Below are 20,577 nucleotides of genomic sequence, written 5' to 3'. Positions count from 1 at the left end.
AGAAACTGATGTCTAGATATTACTGACAGAAGGAGTCAAAGCGAAATCACTACATCCCCTGTGTACAAGAGAAGCCTGGCAGTGTGCGACTACCTGCTCCGCCACTTCAGGTGGATGTGTTGAAAAAGAATAAAAAAAAAAACCCTGGGTGAGACATAACACATATATACCAGTAATGTATAGACACAGGCGCATTTTCCAAATGATTACAACTGAATGTTAAAGAGCAAATCAATATTTATTTCTTTGACCACTGTTTTAATAAAAAGAAAAATTGAAAATGATCTAATTTGGAATGTGTTTATAAAAACTTTAGTACTAAAAAGAAAGGTGAAGATATTGCTGTTGTAACCAGAAAACCCACTTACTTACATTTTACAATTTACCAGTGAGAGCTGTAATCTGATTGGTTGGTAATCACCCTAAATTGTTTATTACTGCGCCTATCCTTTGCACACATTTACCCAATGACATGATATAAAACCTCCAGACTTCAGAAGGGAGTGTTCAAAAGTAATATTCTAGTTATATCAAAAGTATCAATGGTCACTGGAAAGGTAATCTCTGTCAAATCAGTGGGGGTTTGACAGATGGGTCCCAGAGTTAAAGTCAAGAGCTGCGCCCTGCCGCCATATTAAAAGTCCATGGCAGTGACAAAGATAGCCAAGCACTATGTTGACAAGTGATCATTTGTTATCGGATCATTCCTTTAAATATAGCAGAGAGTTACGGTACTTTATGGCTATATAGTCAATAACTAATCGTAAAAAAAAAACTAATAATCACAACATAATGAAATCAAATTTTCAGTTTTGATCATTTCTTAACAGTGCAGGATGCCGAGTACAACAGACGCTTCCCTGCTGCTACAACAAAGTCTAATTTTCCATACACTGCAAGTCACACTTTTAGACTCACGACGCCATACTGTACAATGATTTATTTGCAAATTTCTTCCTGCTATGCTCTGCAACACAAAGGCATGGAATATGGTGACTCAGTTCATGTTCTACAGTTTATATTAACTTCTATGCAATTAATATTTGGGAGCACGAATAATCCAGTCTTGCTTCAGTCAGCAAGTGATATAGTGGATCTGCTTCAATTACAAAGCATAAGTCAAAATGGTTCCAAGATTAGTTTATTCGAGTATTATACAGCAATATATATGTATACCACAACAAAGTTACGAAATGTAAGGAGACTTCTGTAGATGGTGGTTAGTACAATTAATATCGCTATTGAGGCAAATAGTCACTCAGTTCTACACCAATAGGATTGTGCTTAAAGGCAATCTGCCACCAGGATTTTGCTATGTAATCCGAGAGCAGCATGCGGTCTAAGACACTAATTTCAGCTATGTGTCACTTATTAGGTTGTGTACTGTTTCAATACAATGAGTATTATCACTAGAGGATTACAGATCGTGTGCATCTTTGTCCAACCCAGCCCCCAGCACTGGTTAGCAACTTACTGTCAGTATACAATGTACACAGAAAGCTGTAGTTTGGGCACGATTAGCTTTCTGAGCTCCGCAACATGCTACATCTTAAAGCTCTGATAGCATCACAACTGCTTCACCCAGTAAACTGAGTGATTCATTGCTGGAATCACAATCTCTTTTCCTACATTATGCTCATAAGCGGATTATAATGAGGGCAATCTGGGCAGTATATAGGGCGCTATGTGCGGGCTCATACTGTATATAGAGAGCTTTGTGTGGGCTCATACTGTATAAAGGGAGCTATGTGCGGGCTCATACTATAAAAAGGGAGCTATGTGCAGGCTCATACTGTATATGGACAGCTATGTGCGGGCTCATACTGTATATAGGAAGCTATGTGCGGGCTCATACTGTATATAGGGTGCTAAGTGAGGGCTCATACTGTATATAGAGAGCTGTGGGCGAACTCATACTGTATATAGAAGGCTATGTGGGGGCTCGTACTGTATATAGGAGGCTTTGTGAGGCTCAGTATATATGAGGCTATATGGGGGTTCATACTGTATATATGCTATTTTGGGGTTCATACTGTATATAGGGAGCTATGTGGGGGTTCATACTATATATAGGAGGCTATGTGGGGGCTCATACAGTATATAGGGAGCTATGTGCGGGCTCATACTGTATAAAGGGAGCTATGTGCAGGCTCATACTTCATATGGACAGCTATGTGTGGGCTCATACTGTATATAGGGAGCTGTGTGTGGGCTCATACTGTATATAGGGAGCTATGTACGGGCTCATACTGTATACAGGAGGCTATGTGCGGGCTCATACTATATATGGGAGGCTATATGGGGGTTCATACTGTGTATAGGGTTTGTGTGGAGGCTCATATTGTATGTAGGTGCCATGTGGAGGCATATTGTCTGGGTCTGTGAGCTGTTATCCTCATTGCAGTATGGCTTATGGTCTCCTTTTATTGTCCTGATTGAAGGAATTCCTCGATGAATCCCTGATTGACCAAAAGAGATGGGAAATCAGTCAGAAGAAGATGCTGTTCAGGCCATATAAGTTATATATACAGTACAGACCAAAAGTTTGGACACACCTTCTCATTTAAAGATTTTTCTGTATTTTCATGACTTTTAAAATTGTACATTCACACTGAAGACATCAAAACTATGAATTAACACATGTGGAATTATATGCTTAACAAAAAAGTGTGAATCAACTGAAAATATGTCTTATATTCTAGGTTATTCAAAGAAGCCACCTTTTGCTTTGATGACTGCTTTGCACACTCTTGGCATTCTCTTCATGAGCTTCAAGAAGTAGTCACCAGAAATGGTCTTCCAAAAATCTTGAAGGAGTTCCCAGAGATGCTTAGCACTTGTTGGCCCTTTTGTCTTCACTCTGCAGTCCAGCTCACCCCAAACCATCTCGATTGGGTTCAGGTCTGGTGACTGTGGAGGCCAGGTCATCTGGCGTAGCACCCCATCACTCTCCTTCTTGGTCAAATAGCCATTACACAGCCTGGAGGTGTGTTGGGGTCATTGTCCTGTTGAAAAATAAATGATGGTCCAACTAAACGCAAACCGGATGGAATAGCATGCCGCTACAAGATGCTGTGGTAGCCATGCTGGTTCAGTATGCCTTCAATTTTGAATAAATCCCCAACAGTGTCACCAGCAAAGCACCCCCACACCATCACACCTCCATGCTTCACGGTGGGAACCAGGCATGTAGAGTCCATCCGTTCAGCTTTTCTGCATCACACAAAGACATGGTGGTTGGAACCAAAGATCTCAAATTTGGACTCATCAGACCAAAGCACAGATTTCCACTGGTCTAATGTCCATTCCTTGTGTTCTTTAGCCCAAACAAGTCTCTTCTGCTTGTTGCCTGTCCTTAGCAGTGGTTTCCGAGCAGCTATTTTACCATGAAGGCCTGCTGCACAAAGTCTCCTCTTAACAGTTGTTGTAGAGATGTGTCTGCTGCTAGAGCTCTGTGTGGCATTAACCTGGTCTCTAATCTGAGCTGCTGTTAACCTGCGATTTCTGAGGCTGGTGACTCGGATAAACTTATCCTCAGAAGCAGAGGTGACTCTTGGTCTTCCTTTCCTGGGACGGTCCTCATGTGAGCCAGTTTCTTTCTAGCACTTGATGGTTTTTGCAACTGCACTTGGGGACACTTTCAAAGTTTTCCTAATTTTTCACACTGACTGACCTTCATTTCTTAAAGTAATGATGGCCACTTGTTTTTCTTTACTTAGCTGCTTTTCTCTTGCCATAGTACAAATTCTAACAGTCTATTCAGTAGGACTATCAGCTGTGTATCCACCAGACTTCTGCACAGCACAACTGATGGTCCCAACCCCATTTATAAGGCAAGAAATCCCACTTATTAAACCTGACAGGGCACACCTGTGAAGTAAAAACCATTTCTGGTGACTACCTCTTGAAGCTCATCAAAAGAATGCCAAGAGTGTGCAAAGTAGTCATCAAAGCAAAAGGTGGCTACTTTGAAGAACCTAGAATATAAGACATATTTTCAGTTGTTTCACACTTTTTTGTTAACTATGTAATTCCACATGTGTTAATTCATAGTTTTGATGCCTTCAGTGTGAATGTACAATTTTCATAGTCATGAAAATACAGAAAAATCTTTAAATGAGAAGGTGTGTCCGAAGTTTTGGTCTGTACTGTATATATATATATATATATATATATATATATATATATATATATATATATATATATATATATATATATACACACAGTCCTCAATAAAATAAAGGGAACACTTAAACAACAGACTATAACTCCAAGTGAATCAAACTTCTGTGAAATCAAACTGTCCTCTTAGGAAGCAACACTGATTGACAATCAATTTCACATGCTGTTGTGCAAATGGAATAGACAATAGATGGGAATTATTGGAAATTATCAAGACACACTCAATAAAGGAGTGTTTCTGCAGGTGGGAACCACAGACCACATCTCAGTACCAATGCTTTCTGGCTGATGTTTTGGTCACTTTTGAATGTTGGTTGTGCTTTCACACTCGTGGTAGCATGAGACGGACTCTACAACCCACAGAAGTTGCTCAGGTAGTGCAGCTCATCCAGGACGGCACATCAATGCGAGCTGTGGCAAGAAGTTTTGCTGTGTCTGTCAGCGTAGTGTCCAGAGGCTGGAGGCGCTACCAGGAAACAGGCCAGTAAACCAGGAGACGTGGAGGGGGCCGTAGAAGGGCAACAACCCAGCAGGAGGATCGCTACCTCTGCCTTTGTGCAAGGAGGAACAGGAGGAGCACTGCCAGAGCCCTGCAAAATGACCTCCAGCAGGCGACAAATGGGGGTGGTATGAGGGCCCGACGTCCACAGATGGAGGTTGTGCTCACAGCCCAACACCATGCAGGACGCTGGGCATTTGCCACAGTACACCAGGATTGGCAAAGTTGCCACTGGCGCCCTGTGCTCTTCACAGATGAAAGCAGGTTCACACTGAGCACATGTGACAGATGTGACAAAGTCTGGAGACGTTGTGGACGGCAATCTGCTGCCTGCAACATCCTTCATCATGACCGGTTTGGCAGTGGGTCAGTAATGGTGTGGTGGGGCATTTCTTTGGAAGGCCTCCATGTGCTCGCCAGAGGCAGCCTGACTGCCATTAGGCGAGATCCTCAGACCCCTTGTGAGACCATATGCTGGTGCGGTTGGTCCTGGGTTCCTCCTAATACAGGACAATGTCAGACCTCATGTGGCTGGAGTGTGTCAGCAGTTCCTGCAAGATGAAGACATTGAAGCTATGGACTGGCCCACCCGTTCCCCAGACCTGAATCTGATTGAGCACATCTGGGACATCATGTCTCGCTCCATCCACCAACACCGCAGACTGTCCAGGAGTTGGCGGATGCTTTAGTCCAGGTCTGGGAGGAGATCCCACAGGAGACCATCCGCAACCTCATCAAGAGCATGCCCAGGCATTGTAGGGAGGTCATACAGGCACATGGAGGCCACACACAATACTGAGCCTCATTTTGACTTGTTTTAAAGGACATTACATCAAAGTTGGATCAGCCTGTAGTGTGTTTTTTGCACTTTAATTTTGGGGGTGACTCCAAATCCAGGCCTCCATTGGTTAATAAATTTGATTTCAATTGATGATTTTTGTGTGATTTTGTTGTCGGCACATTCAACTTTGAACCGAACAAAGTATTCAATGAGAATATTTCATTCATTCAGATCTAGGATGTGTTATTTGAGTGTTCCCTTTATTTTTTGAGCAGTGTATATATTTGTACACACAGGTGCATCTCGCTAAATTAGAATATCATCAAAAAGTTAATTTATTTCAGTTCTTCAATACAAAAAGTGAAACTCATATATTATATAGAGTCATTACAAACAGAGTGATCTATTTCAAGTGTTTATTTCTGTTAATGTTGATGATTATGGCTTACAGCCAATGAAAACACAAAAGTCATTATCTCAGTAAATTAGAATACTTTATAACAACAGCTTGAAAAATGTTTTTAAATCCGAAATGTTGGCCTACTGAAATGTATGTTCAGTAAATGCACTCAATACTCGGTCAAGACTCCTTTTGCATCAATTACTGCATCAATGCGGTGTGGCACTGCTGAGGTGTTATGGAAGCCCAGGTTGCTTTGATAGCAGCCTTCAGCTCTTCTGCATTGTTGGATCTGGTGTCTCATCTTCCTCTTGACAATACCCCATAGATTCTCTATGTGGTTAAGGTCAGGCGAGTTTGCTGGCCAATCAAGCACAGTGATACTGTTCTTTTTAAACCAGGTATTGGTACTTTTGGCAGTGTGGACAGGAGCGAAGTCCTGCTGGAGAATGAAATTTCCATCTTAAAAAGCTTGTCGGCAGAGGGAAGCAGGAAGTGCTCTAAAATTTCCTGGTAGACGGCTGCGCTGACTTTGGTCTTGATAAAACACAGTGGACCTACACCAGCAGAAGACATGGCTCCCCAAACCATCACTGATTGTGGAAATTTCACACTAGACCTCAAGCAGCTTCAATTGTGTGCCTCTCCACTCTTCCTCCAGACTCTGGGACCTTGATTTCCAAATGAAAATTGGAACTCTGGGACCTTGTGGAGTGTGTGTGCCTTCTGGACATTTGTCAAGTCAGCAGTCTTTCCCATGATTGTGGAGCCTACTGAAACAGATTAAGGGACCCTTTTAAAAGCTTAGGAAGCCTTTGCAGGTGCTTTTGTTAATTATTTTAATTCACTGAGACAATGACTTTTGAGTTTTCATTGGCTGTAATCCATAATTATCAACATTAACAGAAATAAAGACTTGAAATACATCACTCTGTTTGTAATAACTCTATATAAAAATGAGTTTCACTTTTTGTATTGAAGAACTGAAATAAATTAACTTTCTGATGATATTCTAATTTAGTGAGATGCACCTGTATATATGTAGTCACTGTCCATAGAAACGTGACTATGAGGTAAATAGGTATATGGGTTTTTAAACTAAATAAAGAGATCATTTTTTAAGGTTTTTTGGTATGGTTTACATGTATAAGGTTCCCATAGCTGGATCCCTTTGGTTGTTGATTGAGAGGGCTATGTGGGGTTCATATTGTATGTAGGGGAGTATGTGGGGGCTTATACTGTATATAGGGAGTGTGTATAATGCATACATACCCTCTGGTCCCGGGTCAGAAACTGGCGAATCCCCGCAGTGGACAGTGCATGTGCTGGGGGGATTCATAAGTCTGCAGTCACACAAAGTGACTGCAGACTTATCGATTGGGATCGGACAACCTCTTTAACCCCTTTACAGCCCATGACGTAAGAGCCTGACCCGTATTAGTACGTCATGGCGATTGCGCGCGCACACAGGCTGGGCGGGCGCGATCGCCGCCGGGTGTCAGCTGATTGTCACAGCTGACACCCGGTACTATGTACAGGGAGCGGTCCCGCACCGCTCCCGGCACATTAACCCCCGCAGTGCTGCGATCGAAGTCGATCGCAGCATTGCGGAGGCAAGGGGAGGTGATCGCAATACTCACCTCCTCTTCCGGCCTCCAGCGCTGTCTGCCGCGGCTTCCCAGGTGTTGCCATGACGACCCGATGTCGTCATAACATCCGGGTCACCAGACAGCAGGAACATTGTTTGGTCATGCGCAGTGGACGACCAAACAATCTTCTCACTGTGCAGTGCTGACAAATTAATCCGTGAAAATAAAAAAGTGTTTTTTTTTCCACTTTTTCATTTTTATGAATCAATTTGTGAAGCACCTGTGGGTTCCAAGTGCTCACTATGCATCTAGATAGGTGCCTTGGGGGGTCTAGTTTCCAAAATGGGGTCACTTGTGGGGGAGCTCCAATGTTTAGGCACACAGGAGCTCTCCAAACGAAACATGGTGTCCGCTAACAATTTGAGCCGATTTTCCATTCAATTTGTTAGCGGACACCATGTCGCGTTTGGAGAGCCCCTGTGTGCCTAAACATTGGAGCTCCCCCACAAGTGACCCTATTTTGGAAACTAGACCCCCCAAGGCACCTATCTAGATGCATAGTGATCACTTGGAACCCCCAGGTGCTTCACAAATTAATCTGTAAAAATGAAAAAGTGGAGAAAAAAATACTTTTTCATTTTAACGGATTAATTTGTGAAGCACCTGGGGGTTCAAAATTCTCACCACCCATCTAAATAAGTTCCCAGGGGGGTCTAGTTTCCAAAATGGGGTCACTTGTGGGGGGTTTCCACTGTTTAGGCACATCAGCGGCTCTCCAAACGCAACATGGCGTCCGCTAATTATTCAAGCAAATTTTACAGTCGAAAATTCAAATGGCGCTCCTTCCCTTCCGAGCCCTGCCGTGCGCCAAAACAGCGGTTTTTCCCCACATATGTGGTATCTGCGTGCCCAGGGGAAATTGCACAACAAATTTTGGGGTCCATTTTTTCCTGTTACCCCTGCGAAAATAAAAAAAATTGGGTCTAAAGTAACATTTTTGTGAAAAAAGTTAAATGTTAATTTTTTTCTTCCACATTCCAAAAATTTCTGTGAAGCACCTGAAGGGTTAATAAAGTTCTTGAATGTGGTTTTGAGCACCTTGTGGGGTGCAGTTTTTAGAATGGTGTCACTTTTGGGTATTTTCTGTCATAAAGACCTCTCAAAGTGACTTCAAATGTGATGTGGTCCCTAGAAAAATGGTTTTGTAAATTTTGTTGGAAAATGAGAAATCACTGGTCAACTTTTAACCGTTATAGCTCCATAACCCAAAAAAAATTTGGTTCCAAAATTGTGCTGATGTAAAGTAAACATGTGGGAAATGTTATTTATTAACTATTTTGTGTGACATATCTCTCTGATTTAAGGGCATAAAAATTAAAATTTTGAAAATTGCAAAATTTTCTAAATTTTTGCCAAATTTCCATTTTTTTCACAAATAAACGCAAGTGTTACCGAAGAAATTTTACCACAATCATGAAGTACAATATGTCACGAAAAAACAATCTCAGAATCAGGGGGAACCGTTGAAGCGTTCCAGAGTAATTACCTCATAAAGTGACAGTGGTCAGAATTGTAAAAATTGGCCTGGTCATTAACGTGCAAACCACCTTGGGTTGTAAAGGGGTTAAGGTTGATATCATTTGGGGATTTTCTATTGAGTGTTAAAATCCAAAAATCTTCACATACCAAGAGTTGCTTCTGCCAGCCTCCTCCTCTTTTAGGAAATGCTACCTTTTCAATACCATAAAACCTGAAACTGGAGGTATCAGTATTGTGTGTATTGACAAAGTGTCGTATTGCGCCTGAGTATGAACTATTTTTACTAATAATATTTGCAATGTGTTTAGCGATGCATCTTTTCAATTTACATGTTGTACACCCTATGTAATGAATTTTGCAGACATCACATTCGATACGATAGACCACATGGTGAGAGCCACAATTGATAAAAGACTCTATTGTGCCACTTGGATCATACGACAGGGAAAAATAAAAATTTTTGTTCACAGCAAATTTGCAGACATTTGCACCTGCACACCAATAAAAACCTTTTGACAATTGCCAGGATGAATTGTTAGATTGACATTAAAAGAGCCAAGGTGAGAGAATGTTGCCTAGTGACCGTCCTCTCCTGGCCACATATCTGCATCCATTTTGTATCACCTTACCCTGAACAGCATCCTGATTAATTGATATGTATATGGAAATAATGCACTTGATATTATTACATTGTAGGCTGTATGGTGTACTAAATGTAACAGGGGAAGTCGTATGATTGTTCCCATAGTTATTAGTATTATGCAGCGCCACATCTCTTGGCTTGGTGTGAGTTTTTTTTTATAAGAAGATTTTATTAGCAGCTTATTGCATACCCAGGTAGAAAGCCTGCTCTCGACGACAACACCCTCCCGAAGGAAAGAGCTCTCATCACAACATATACGTCTAGGAATAATAAATCGCCATAGGGGATTGCCTTGATCACGAGCTGAGAATGGCAACTAGATGATTGGAGGATAATGTTTCCTGTATAGAGAAGTGTGAACTTTACCTGAAATTACATCAACATTTAAACAAATATCCAAGAATGGACTCTGTGGACTAGGAAAAGAAATAGTAAACCATAAGTTATAATTATTGTTATTAAGATAGGCGACAAAGTTTGGTATGGCATCCACGTGGCGCGACCACACGAAGAGTAGATCATCCACGTAGTGGCCATATAAAACCACGCCATCCAAATATGGATCATTATTGAAAATTAATTTCTCCTTCCACCAAGACATATACAAAATCGCTAGGGACGGAGAGAATGGTACCATCATTCACATAACCTGGGGTTCTAAGGACTAGTGGCTGTAGATGTTCATCCAACCAGCTACTAAGTCCTTCATTTAATTATCTAGCACCTGAAATAGTGGGAGATAGGGTTGGAGGAAACCCCCCTCATGAGGGTCATTAACACCAAAACAAAAAAATGTTTATTGCCAGAACACTATAATTTCTATTTTTCTTGGCCTACCAAAAACTCATAAGGGGGATTTCCTCCACCGCTACGTCCCATTATTTTAGGTATTAAATCTGTAAATTAAGGACTTAGTGGTTAATTAGATAAAGATCTACAGCCACTAGGCTGGTTTTCAAAGGGGCTCCATGATGCCATTCAGTGGAGTCATTAACAGATCCCCGGCTGTCATAACAACCAATTGGGGGGCCAATAAACGCTAAGAATCACAAACTCCCATACCATTGCGATGTTAATGCCGCTGTCACAGTTTGATAGCAGCATTTAAAAAGTTACAAGTTGAGGGCTGAGTTCCACTTCATCCACAGCTGTTCGAGCAAGATCCTTGCTGTGACATGCAGTCATTATCTGCCAGCCAGTGAGTCTGCTCCATACAAACAATTCCCGGAGTGCATCATGCCCACGCAATGATTAAGGACCTGTGTGTATGAAACGCGTCTGTTAACTATATCTCCCCCTATGAGGTTGTGACTGTCTACATGTCCATGTTTTAATTTATTTCTTAATAAAGAATTTACAGATTTTATGATTATGTTTTGATGATGGATCTTTCCTTCACCTGTTTGCATTTTTCTCCACAGCACTACCATATCACATATCACATATCTGAGTAAGTGAGCGGACTCCTTTCCTTTTTTTTGTTTAAAAAATAAAAAGATGCTTTTGAAATGATGGCAACATAAAGTAGATATATGGTAAATATAATTTATTAACTATTTTGTGTGGTTTGACTTTAATGTGATTTAAGAGCACAGAAATTCAAGACTTTGAAAATTTTATATTTTTTAAATTTTTTCTCAAATTTCCAAATAAGTAATACAAATGCCTTAAAACATTCTCGCTCTCATTATTCTGGCATTTGGCAAATATTAAAAATTATGGTAATCATAATTGACCTAAAACAGGAACGGTTTATTCTGATTTCATGTCAAGATATCGAGAAAACCATGCATATGTGTCTTTTTATATAGTGTATGTAAACTTCTGGTTTCAACTGTAAATGCAAATAACACTGATCTAAATTTACCATTAACATAACATACAATGCATCATGAAAAAAATTCCGAATCACTGGGATTGGAAAAAGCATTCCAAAATTATTATCATATAAAGTGACATGCTTGATTTGAAAAATCTGGCCTGGTCAGGAAAGTCAAATCTATCTGAAGCAGGAAGGGTTAATTTTTACTTTTTGTAAGACTGGCAGGAACCACCTTCAGGCCATAACTTGCCAGGGCTTCGAACACTTCTGCCAGGTGTTTCAGGTGGTCCTCGTAGGTCTTGGAGTAGACGATGACATCGTCCAGGTATAACAGGACCGTCTCGAAGTTTCGGTGTCCCAGACAGCATTCCATCAACCGTTGGAAGGTTCCTGGTGCGTTGCAGAGTCCGAACGGCATGCAGGTAAACTCGCTAAGTCCCATCGGGGTGGTGAATGCGGTCTTCTCCCGGTCCGCCTCTGCTACAGGAACCTGCCAGTACCCGCTAGTGAGATCCAAAGTGGAGAAGAAGTTATCAGATTTTAAAGCAGCCAAAGACTCCTCTATCCTTGGTAAGGGGTACGCATCTTTGTGTGTGATACGGTTGATTTTCCGGTAATCTACACACATTCTCATGGTGTTGTCCTTCTTTTTAACCAAGACTAGTGGAGCTGCCCAGGGGCTACAGCTATCCCTGATTACTCCAGCCTCCTTCATGTCTCTAAGCATCCCCTTGGCGTGTTGGTAGTGTGCAGGGGGTACGGGTCGGTATCTCTCCTTTATGGGAGGATGGTCTCCCGTGGGGATGTGGTGTTCTACCCCCTTTACTCGCCCGAAGTCTAACGGGTGTTTACTAAACACTCTCTCGTACTCTTGAACCACCCGATAGACTCCCTGTTTCTGGTGTGAGGGAGTGGAGTCAGTTCCCAAATGTAGTTGCTGACACCAGTCCTCTATTGTTTTCTTAGAGCCGTTACCTTCCTCTGGATGAGATGGAGGCAAGGGTTCCACGGATTGTACAGAATTCTGGTTTATGGTGAATAATTTAGCTAGCGTGGCATACCGGGGCAGGTGTACTTCTCTCTTCCCGATGTTTATTATGCGAACGGGCACCCTCCCATGGCGTACATCAACCACCCCCCGTGCTGTCAAAATGGTGGGCCTACTGTCTGAGTAGACGGGTTCTACCATTGCTTGGTAGTCTCTACCTCTTAGACCAATAGCTGCCCGGCACCAAATCATCATTTCACTTTTTGGGGGCATGGCAATAGGGAAAGGGTCACACATTCTCATGCTTCCAATCTCACCACCGGAGAGATCCACCTGTTGCCGCCGCATCAGTGCCCGGATCTCTTTTTGGAGCACTCGCTGCTGGCCGGAGCTGGCGTTCTTGGCAACCTGCTGTAAAATGAAAATCACCTCTGCAAGACAATTTTCAATCACATTAGTTCCTAGCGTTATCTTTGGGTGACTCTCGCGCTTGTCAATGTCTACAATGATCAGTCCCTGTGCTGCCAGTTCGACTCTACCGACTTTAATGGTCATCTCTTTGAATCCGATCTGTGGCACGGGTTGACCATTGCTGGCGATGATACTCAAGTCGTCGTCAGGGTAGCGGGTTATATCCGAGTCATTCCAGTACTGCTTAAAGAGCACGTACGGGATGGTGGTGACCTGTGACCCGGTGTCAAGTAGGGCACTCATAGGAATGCCATCCAGTACCACAGGCAAGACTGGACGTCCTCCCACGTATTTGTCACGCCAGTTCGATGGGCCTGATGATCTTATTCCTGGGGGTTGGCCCTCTACCCCAGGTTGTGCCAGTTTAAAGGACAGTACCTTGCCATATGTCCGGGTTGATTACAGCGGCGGCAGATGGGTTGCCCGTCCTCATTGTATCGGTCGCTGGGTCTTCCTCTGGCCGGTGGGGTCCTCCTTGGTCGACGCCACGGGATGTCCTCCGGTCCGGATGCCAGCTGGATCTTCCCTGGAGCAGAAACCTGTAACGACTGCACAGTTCGGGTTAGCGCAGCTACGCTTTTAGCTAGCTCTTGGACCTGATGGTGCAGGTCTGGAGCCGGGTCATTGTTCAAAGCCTGCGCATCAGCTCCCACAGGCCCTGCCGACAAGGGCGCCGCCTCCTGGTGGTAAGCGGTAGTAGGGCGCCTGTGGGCCACAACGCCACCCGGTGCCGGTTCTCGGAGCACCCGAATGGCTCTGTCCTTGAACTGTGCAAAGTCCAGATGAGGATCCTGTAAGGCCATTGCCCGCAACTGGGTTCGGTGGGCATTGCAATATAGTCCCTCTATAAATTGTTCGGTCAACAGCCTGTCCTCGTTTCCCACGCCGTCAGGGTCGGTCTGCTTAATGGCTCTCAGGGCCTCTTGTAGGTTTAGTGCATAGTCCCTTATATTCTCATGTGCTCGTTGTTTGCACCCGTAGAATCTAAGCTTAATCTCAGCTGAGGTGCGGGTATCAAAGGTGTCCTTCAGCCGGGTTAATATCCCTGCGACAGTCCTCCTCCCAGGTGGCCAGGACTTTACCTCCCTTTGGGCTGCCCCGGTTAGTTGGGCCACCAGGATGCTCACTTTTTTGCTCTTCTGTGAGGGGGTACACCTGGAAGAGGCTATCCAGCTTTTCTCTAAAGTCATTCAGGGTATGTGACTCCCCTGAGTACTGGGGTAGCCAGGCTGCCCCCGGGATATAGGGCATAGTGAAAGGCATGACCGCAGCAGCGGTGGCGCTGGCGGTGGCTGCGGCAGTGAAGCTCTCCTCCGTATCCGACATCTTCCTCCCCCCTAGTGGACCGTGGCCTACCTTGCGATGATCCTCTTCCGTAGGCCGCGGCTCCGCAGTGGATCGTCAGGGTCGAGGACCTTCCGTCGCGCTCCTGTGACGTCGGCGTCTGCTGGGCTCCTTCCAGGACCTTACGCAACGTCCGGACGTGAGGCGGGGCTTCAGTTCTCGCGGGCTTTTCGGAGTCCACGCCCCTCTTCTTCCCGCGCGGCGTCTTCAAGATGGCGTCCAACGGCAGGAAAACTCCACGGATGGCGGGAAGAAGGCAGAAGATGGCGTCCAACGGCGGGAAAACTCCACGGATGGCGGGAAGAAGGTAGAAGATGGCGTCGGATGGCGGGAATCTTCACCACAGGTAAGTTGAAAAGTCTCTTTTTCAGGCACGCAGTACCCGGTGGTTGCGGGCACGAGATCCTGCCGACTACGCCAAAATTTGACGCGCCCCTGGGCCTTTGCTGAGTAGCGTTGCGCACGCGGGGGCCTACCCGGAGCCGGATCTGAGAGGGGTAGTAGTTTCGTGGCGGTGACCCGGTCCGTGCCCAGGGAGTCAAACTGAGCGGCAGTATTTAGCAGTAGATGTTAGAATGTTCGACTACGCCACCCGTTGAATGCGGTCATGAGACCGCCGCTGCAGGGCAGACCGCTGAGGCCGGTGATACGGTTGTGCAGCGGGGATGGTATAACCCCCAACGGGAGGGGTATGGCCTCAGGGCAGCGGACGTGGATGATGAAACACTCAGAGACGGTGCGGTGTAGTTCAGGGTCTTTACTGGTGGCAAAGGTAGACCCTCCCGGAGTACTGGCTAGCGATCGGGGCCTGGTCAGTCCGTGAGCAGATGGAATCTCCCCTGGCCAGGTGGAGTTGTAGGCCTCCCCAACTAATCGTACTCTTCTGGCTACCTTGCTAGAGGCTGATAAAAGTAGCCCACGTCCCTGAGTGTACCGTGTGGTGCTCACCCGTATGGCCGGTGACTCGGGGCCTTCTGGTAGCTTCCGCTCCACGACGGCGGTGCTGGTCCCTTGCGTGTGACCGTGCCTTCGGGTTTCTTGGCCAGAGGACCTGAAATCCCCTGCCGGGCGGTTTCTGCTGCTGGGTAAGGATTAGTCCCCACAGCCTCGGACTCCGGGTCCGGTAAGAACTCTTCAATCAGGGCGAGCTCTACAGCTTCCAGCCCCTGATTCCTTTTAGCACTGCTCCCACTGAGCTCCTGATCTTTCTTTCCTATAGCCGCTCCTCTCCAGACTAGACTATGTCTACATCTGGGACTCCTCTTCTTCCTCTCCTCCTAACCCTGCCTCAGCCCCAGTTTTATATAGGGGAAGTTCTTCCCCTCCCAGGACTGGGCAGGAGGTGTGGCATGCATAGGATTCCTGACCAGGAGACCTCCCACCTGCTCTCAGACGTAATATTGCTATTACTGTGGAAACCAGACCCCTGGGGTGCCACATTTGTGTCTGAAAAATCAGGGAGACACTATTTTTTTTTTTTTACAGCAAAAAATGCAAAAAGCAGGATAATAGAGATTTTTTACCGTGGAACAGCAAAAGCACACTTCTGTCTCTCTGGCCTACACCAGACTATTTTCAACAGATATATTTGTGTCTGAAAAATCAGGGAGACACTATTATTATTTTTATACAGCAAAAAATGCCAAAAACAGGATAATAGAGATGTTTTACCGTGGAACATCAAAACCACAGTAATAATTTACTGGTGTATACCAGGCTTATTAAAATATATATATATTTGCGGCTGAACAGTGAGCGACACACTCAAACTGTTTTTTTTAGATACAAACGGCCCAAAAGTGGATAATACAGAGGTTTGTACTGTGGAACTGCAAAACCACACTTGTATTTCTCTGGCCTACACCAGACTATTTTCAACAGATATATTTGTGTCTGAAAAATCAGAGGCACACTTTTTTATTTTGAGGGGGGGGGGGCACCAAAAGGTTAATAAGATGGGTATTTGTACATTGTGAAGGAGGAACAAAAAAAGAGGATTTAGATTAAAAAAAAGGATTTTTCCTGGCCCCCGGGACCTGGAGCTAAGTCCAGCAATTTTAGCAACAGGAGCAGCACACAGGACTGTAATGCAGCGTTTGCTGGTATAACCACTGCGTCTCGTATACAGCCTGCCTGCCTGATATACCTGGGATGGATATTAGTCCTGAGAAGGACTGTTTGTTTGATCTGGCAGCCTTTACAGACCCTACACTAACTATTTTGCAGGATATATCTCTCCCTAAATCAGCAGCGCTGTCCCTACACTGTCTGATCCGGAGCGACTGTGTCCAAGATGGCGGCGCCCGGTTTTAAATACTCGAGGTGACGCTGTGCGGCCAGCCAATCACTGTAATGCCCACAAACAACATGGCTGCGGCATTACAGTGACTGGCTGGCAATCCCTGCATGTTCATTGGCTCTGTAAAGAGCGCCAAACATGCAGGGCGGAGACCCGAGCTCCCGCCCGAGTAACCCGGAAATGCTCGGTGCTCGGCGAACATCCCGAGTAGCGTGATGCTCGGGCGAGTACCGAGCAGTGTCGAGCATGTTCGCTCAACACTACTCTTAACCAAAACTGACAAAGATCTTCGTATCAAGATTAATGAGGGATATTGGATTATCATTCACAAGAAGTGTTTGGCTTGGATATGTCGGTAATCGTCGCATTGAAGAATTCTGGTGGCATAGTGTGGTTAGATAGCCTAACATTACGCATATTTAAAATGGGAGATATTTTTTTATAAGATGCTGCTGAAAATTGATCAGGCACTGGGGCTTTATCTCACTTAAGCCGTCGTATGGCCTCCTCAACTTCCTTATCGGCAATGTTAGAATTTACTGTCCTTTGATTTTTGGGTGAGAATTGTGGCGCCCTGCTGCGCATGGTGCCACAGAACCGAGAAGGGTGCATGGATGGATTTCTCCACAAGAGGCCCTCACTACATACAAACACCTCCACCTTCCACCTCATACCAGCAGATGGAGCCCTGATAGGGATATATAAAGGGAAGGTGGAGCCAGGCAGCTGAGTCTAGTTTTGGAGTTTAGTGTTATAGTGTGCTCAGTCAGAGTGAGAGCAGCACGCAGGCTGCTGTGTGAGGCAAGCTAGGCCTCCAGCAGCACTGAAGCCTAGTGAGGGCCCCGAGCGTGGCCGAAGGCGAGAGGAAGGAAGGAGTGATAAAGGAGTCAGAGGAGCATAGTAAGCTCACCCCGTTATACAAACCGGACACCGGGTCCGAGCCTACAGGGATCCTTTACACCCAGTAGGGATAACCGGAATCCCAGGAGGACTACAAGTCCCTGGCAAACCTGAAGCTTGACACATACAGGACCAGGAACCACGAAGGCCCCGACGTCCAGGGAAAGTGGTTACCAACCGGAGGTCCTACTTCAGAGCAACAGGTGGAGTAAAAGCAGGACACATGAGCTAGGCCAAGTTGCAGGCTGGCCAGGAGCTTACACAGAGGCAGACATGGATCAGGAGGCCTTATACCCGCTCCCTGGGGAGAAATCCAAAAATGCGCCCTTCACTTGGAGTACCCTGGACCGTACCTAACAGCTGTACCAGTAAAGGTAATGAAGCAAAACCCCCTGTCTCTGTCCGTTACTCCGGCTGCACGATCGTTCTCCCCCTACACCACAACGCCCAGCTCACCATCTACCTATCTACACTGCCCTGAGGCCCGCTCCACCTGTGACACCTGCCTCAGAGGACTGTTGCAGCGCTGGTGACCTTCACCAGACACCACAGGTGGCGTCACGAATTCTCTGAACTTTTACTAATAATTGATACCCCTTTGTGCACTGACCGCCCTGGGCCAGCCACAGTGATATATACCCCAAACAGTAAGGCCCCGGGGGCGAGTCAGAATCAATGGAGAACTTTGTTCAAATACTCTGTAACTCTTGACCCCTTTTACCAGGCAACTTATCTTATGATGTATTTATACCTGCTGTTATTTTTACAAGATTTTAGTTGCAGTGTTTAGTAAAATAAGAACAGAAATGAATAATTTTCTTGAGTCGGATGAGCAGCGGTCTCCAGCATAGCTGATTGTGTGGACCATGCCTTTATGCCTATGTCAAGTGAAGAAGACACAGTAGGTCTTTGTGACCCTTCACTGTCCTGATATGAGCTGTTCCTAAAAGTCCAATCTCAACCAATCAAGACTGATGAATAAAAAGACTGGTATAGAATTAAAATGTAAAATTACGTTTTAATTTGGAAGTACCTACCTTTAAAAATAGCCAGCCTGTCATCCATTTCACCAATCTCCCCAGACTCCATACATGCTTGTAGAGGTCAGTATTAACCACCCCGGGGTCCACAGCATTAGCCGTCACGTGACTGCCTTCTAGACTCAGCAGATGCTGTACATAATAGGTAAATAACACAAGGGCCAGCTTGCTCTGAGAATATGCACCATGGGCTGAATATGAATGGCTGTGGACAAACAGAGAAAAGTATTAAGTAATGCCCAACATTAATTTTAAAGGGAATCTATCAGCCGTTTTTTGCTATCCAATCTTAGAGCAGTATGATGTAGTGGCAGAGACCCTGATTCCAGTGATGTGTCACTTATTGGCCTGCTTGGTGTAGTTTTTAGAAAATCATTGTTTTATCAGAAGGAGATTATCACTAGAGGACTACTTGGCTTGCTGCCAAATAGTCCAACTACACCCCCACCACTGATTGGTAGGTTTTTCCTTATGCACAGTGGACACAGAAAGCTGCCAATCAGCGGTGTGGGCGGGGTTATACAGATCTCAGCATTCAGAGAACTGATAGATCTGCAGCAGAGAAAACAGTTTTCATTCAAAACTGCAGCACCCAGTAAAGTAAGTGATACATCATTGTAATCAGGGTCTCTGCCTCTACATTATGCTGCTCTTAGATGGGGTAGCAAAAGCCTGGTGACAGAGTCCTTTTAATAATAATAATAATAATAATAATAATAATATTTTTATTATGAATTGTATGGCATTATTCTATTAATGTATTTTAGTGTTACCATTTCAGTTGTTTCTACATTTGATATTACAATATATTTCCAAGACTATTACCAAAAAGAGAACAAATGTAAATGTCACCACCCGCAGAATTTTCTTTTTTCTCTGCCAGCCTCACAAATCAGTCATATCGATAAAAGAAAAAAAGCTTCCTACTTCAGATTGGTGAAAATGAAACGGCTTATGCTAAGCCATCAAAGTAGTCTTCAAACATTTAACAGTATTAGAGCAGAGAGTTTGCTCTGCTCTGCATTTTATATAGGCGACTTAAGGAGGGAAAGCTACTAAATGTCAGTAACAGTTCTGTCATTTCTATATTAGTGGGGAAGAGATTTATTTTTACAGCTTAAGGTTGAAACAAGACAGAAGTCCATTGAGTTCAATCTATTACATAACAAGCTGATCCAGAGGACGGCAAAAACCCCATTAGACAGATCCTAAGTGTCCCATATTAGGGGAAAAATCCTTTCTGACCCCACATATGGCAATCAGACTAGTTCCTACGATCATTGTCCCATCACAGAATCTAGTGCCCATAGTTCATAAAGTTATTTAAAATTGTAGGAACATAATCATTTGCAATAATTACGTTACTTCCATTTGGTACATTTTTCTTGACTAAGGCTATGTTCACACATGTTGGGTTTTTCAGCTTTTTTGGTGCAGATTTTTATGCAAATTTTCAGCAGCGTTTTGCAGGACCAGCAAAGTCTATGAGAAACCAGAATTCTCTGTTAACACATCTTGTCACTTCTTTCAGCGTTTTTTCAGCATCTTTCACCCATTGGAAGTAATGGGTAGTGAAAAAACGCTGAAAAAAACATGATGTGTGAACATAGCTATCATGTTTTGCTGCTTTTTTAGTGAAAATAAGCAAGTTCAGCAGTACGTGAAACACATTCATTTTTGTGATTTTACCATCTTGTCTTGGTCACTGAGATGGTAGTTTGTATTAGGAGAGTTTAATTAAATTAGTGATGTGTAAAGTGTAAACATTAGCTGAGCTAGGTGTGAGATTGAACAATGGCAGAACCCACAGAGTGAAAGTAAATAGTGTCATACAAACTCAATGCATTGCCAGTGTTTAAACTATTACTGAACAATTCACCTACCCCACTATGCCAAAACCAAAATGAGATTTTTTTCCACAGAACTTTATGTACATGCATGAATAGAGACAGAAGGACAGTGAAAAAATAAATGAAAAATGCACCAAAAGAGACATAAAAAACATAGCAAAACCTGCGTTTTTTACGCAGCTGATTTCCTGCCAGAGTTGGGTTTTGCTGCAGATTTGTGATGCTGAAAA

The 20,577-nt window shown here is 44.2% G+C and overlaps 1 protein-coding gene across 1 annotated transcript in view; it reads right to left on the bottom strand.

Moving 5' to 3' along the window:
* DHRSX (dehydrogenase/reductase X-linked) overlaps positions 1-20,577 on the bottom strand; it is a 724,432-nt gene that overhangs the window by 114,211 nt on the left and 589,644 nt on the right. The window contains exon 6 of the mRNA XM_073667356.1: positions 18,495-18,702. Within this exon, the coding sequence (XP_073523457.1) occupies positions 18,495-18,702 (208 nt within the window). The remainder of the gene's footprint in view (positions 1-18,494; positions 18,703-20,577) is intronic.

The sequence above is a fragment of the Phyllobates terribilis genome, unplaced genomic scaffold, assembly GCF_046119375.1.
Source record: "Phyllobates terribilis strain yellow unplaced genomic scaffold, ASM4611937v1 Scaffold_2__4_contigs__length_985480577, whole genome shotgun sequence".
Lineage (NCBI taxonomy): Eukaryota > Metazoa > Chordata > Amphibia > Anura > Dendrobatidae > Phyllobates > Phyllobates terribilis.
The sequence above is the reverse complement of the archived record's forward strand: the minus strand, read 5'-3'. Positions and strand labels throughout refer to the sequence as shown.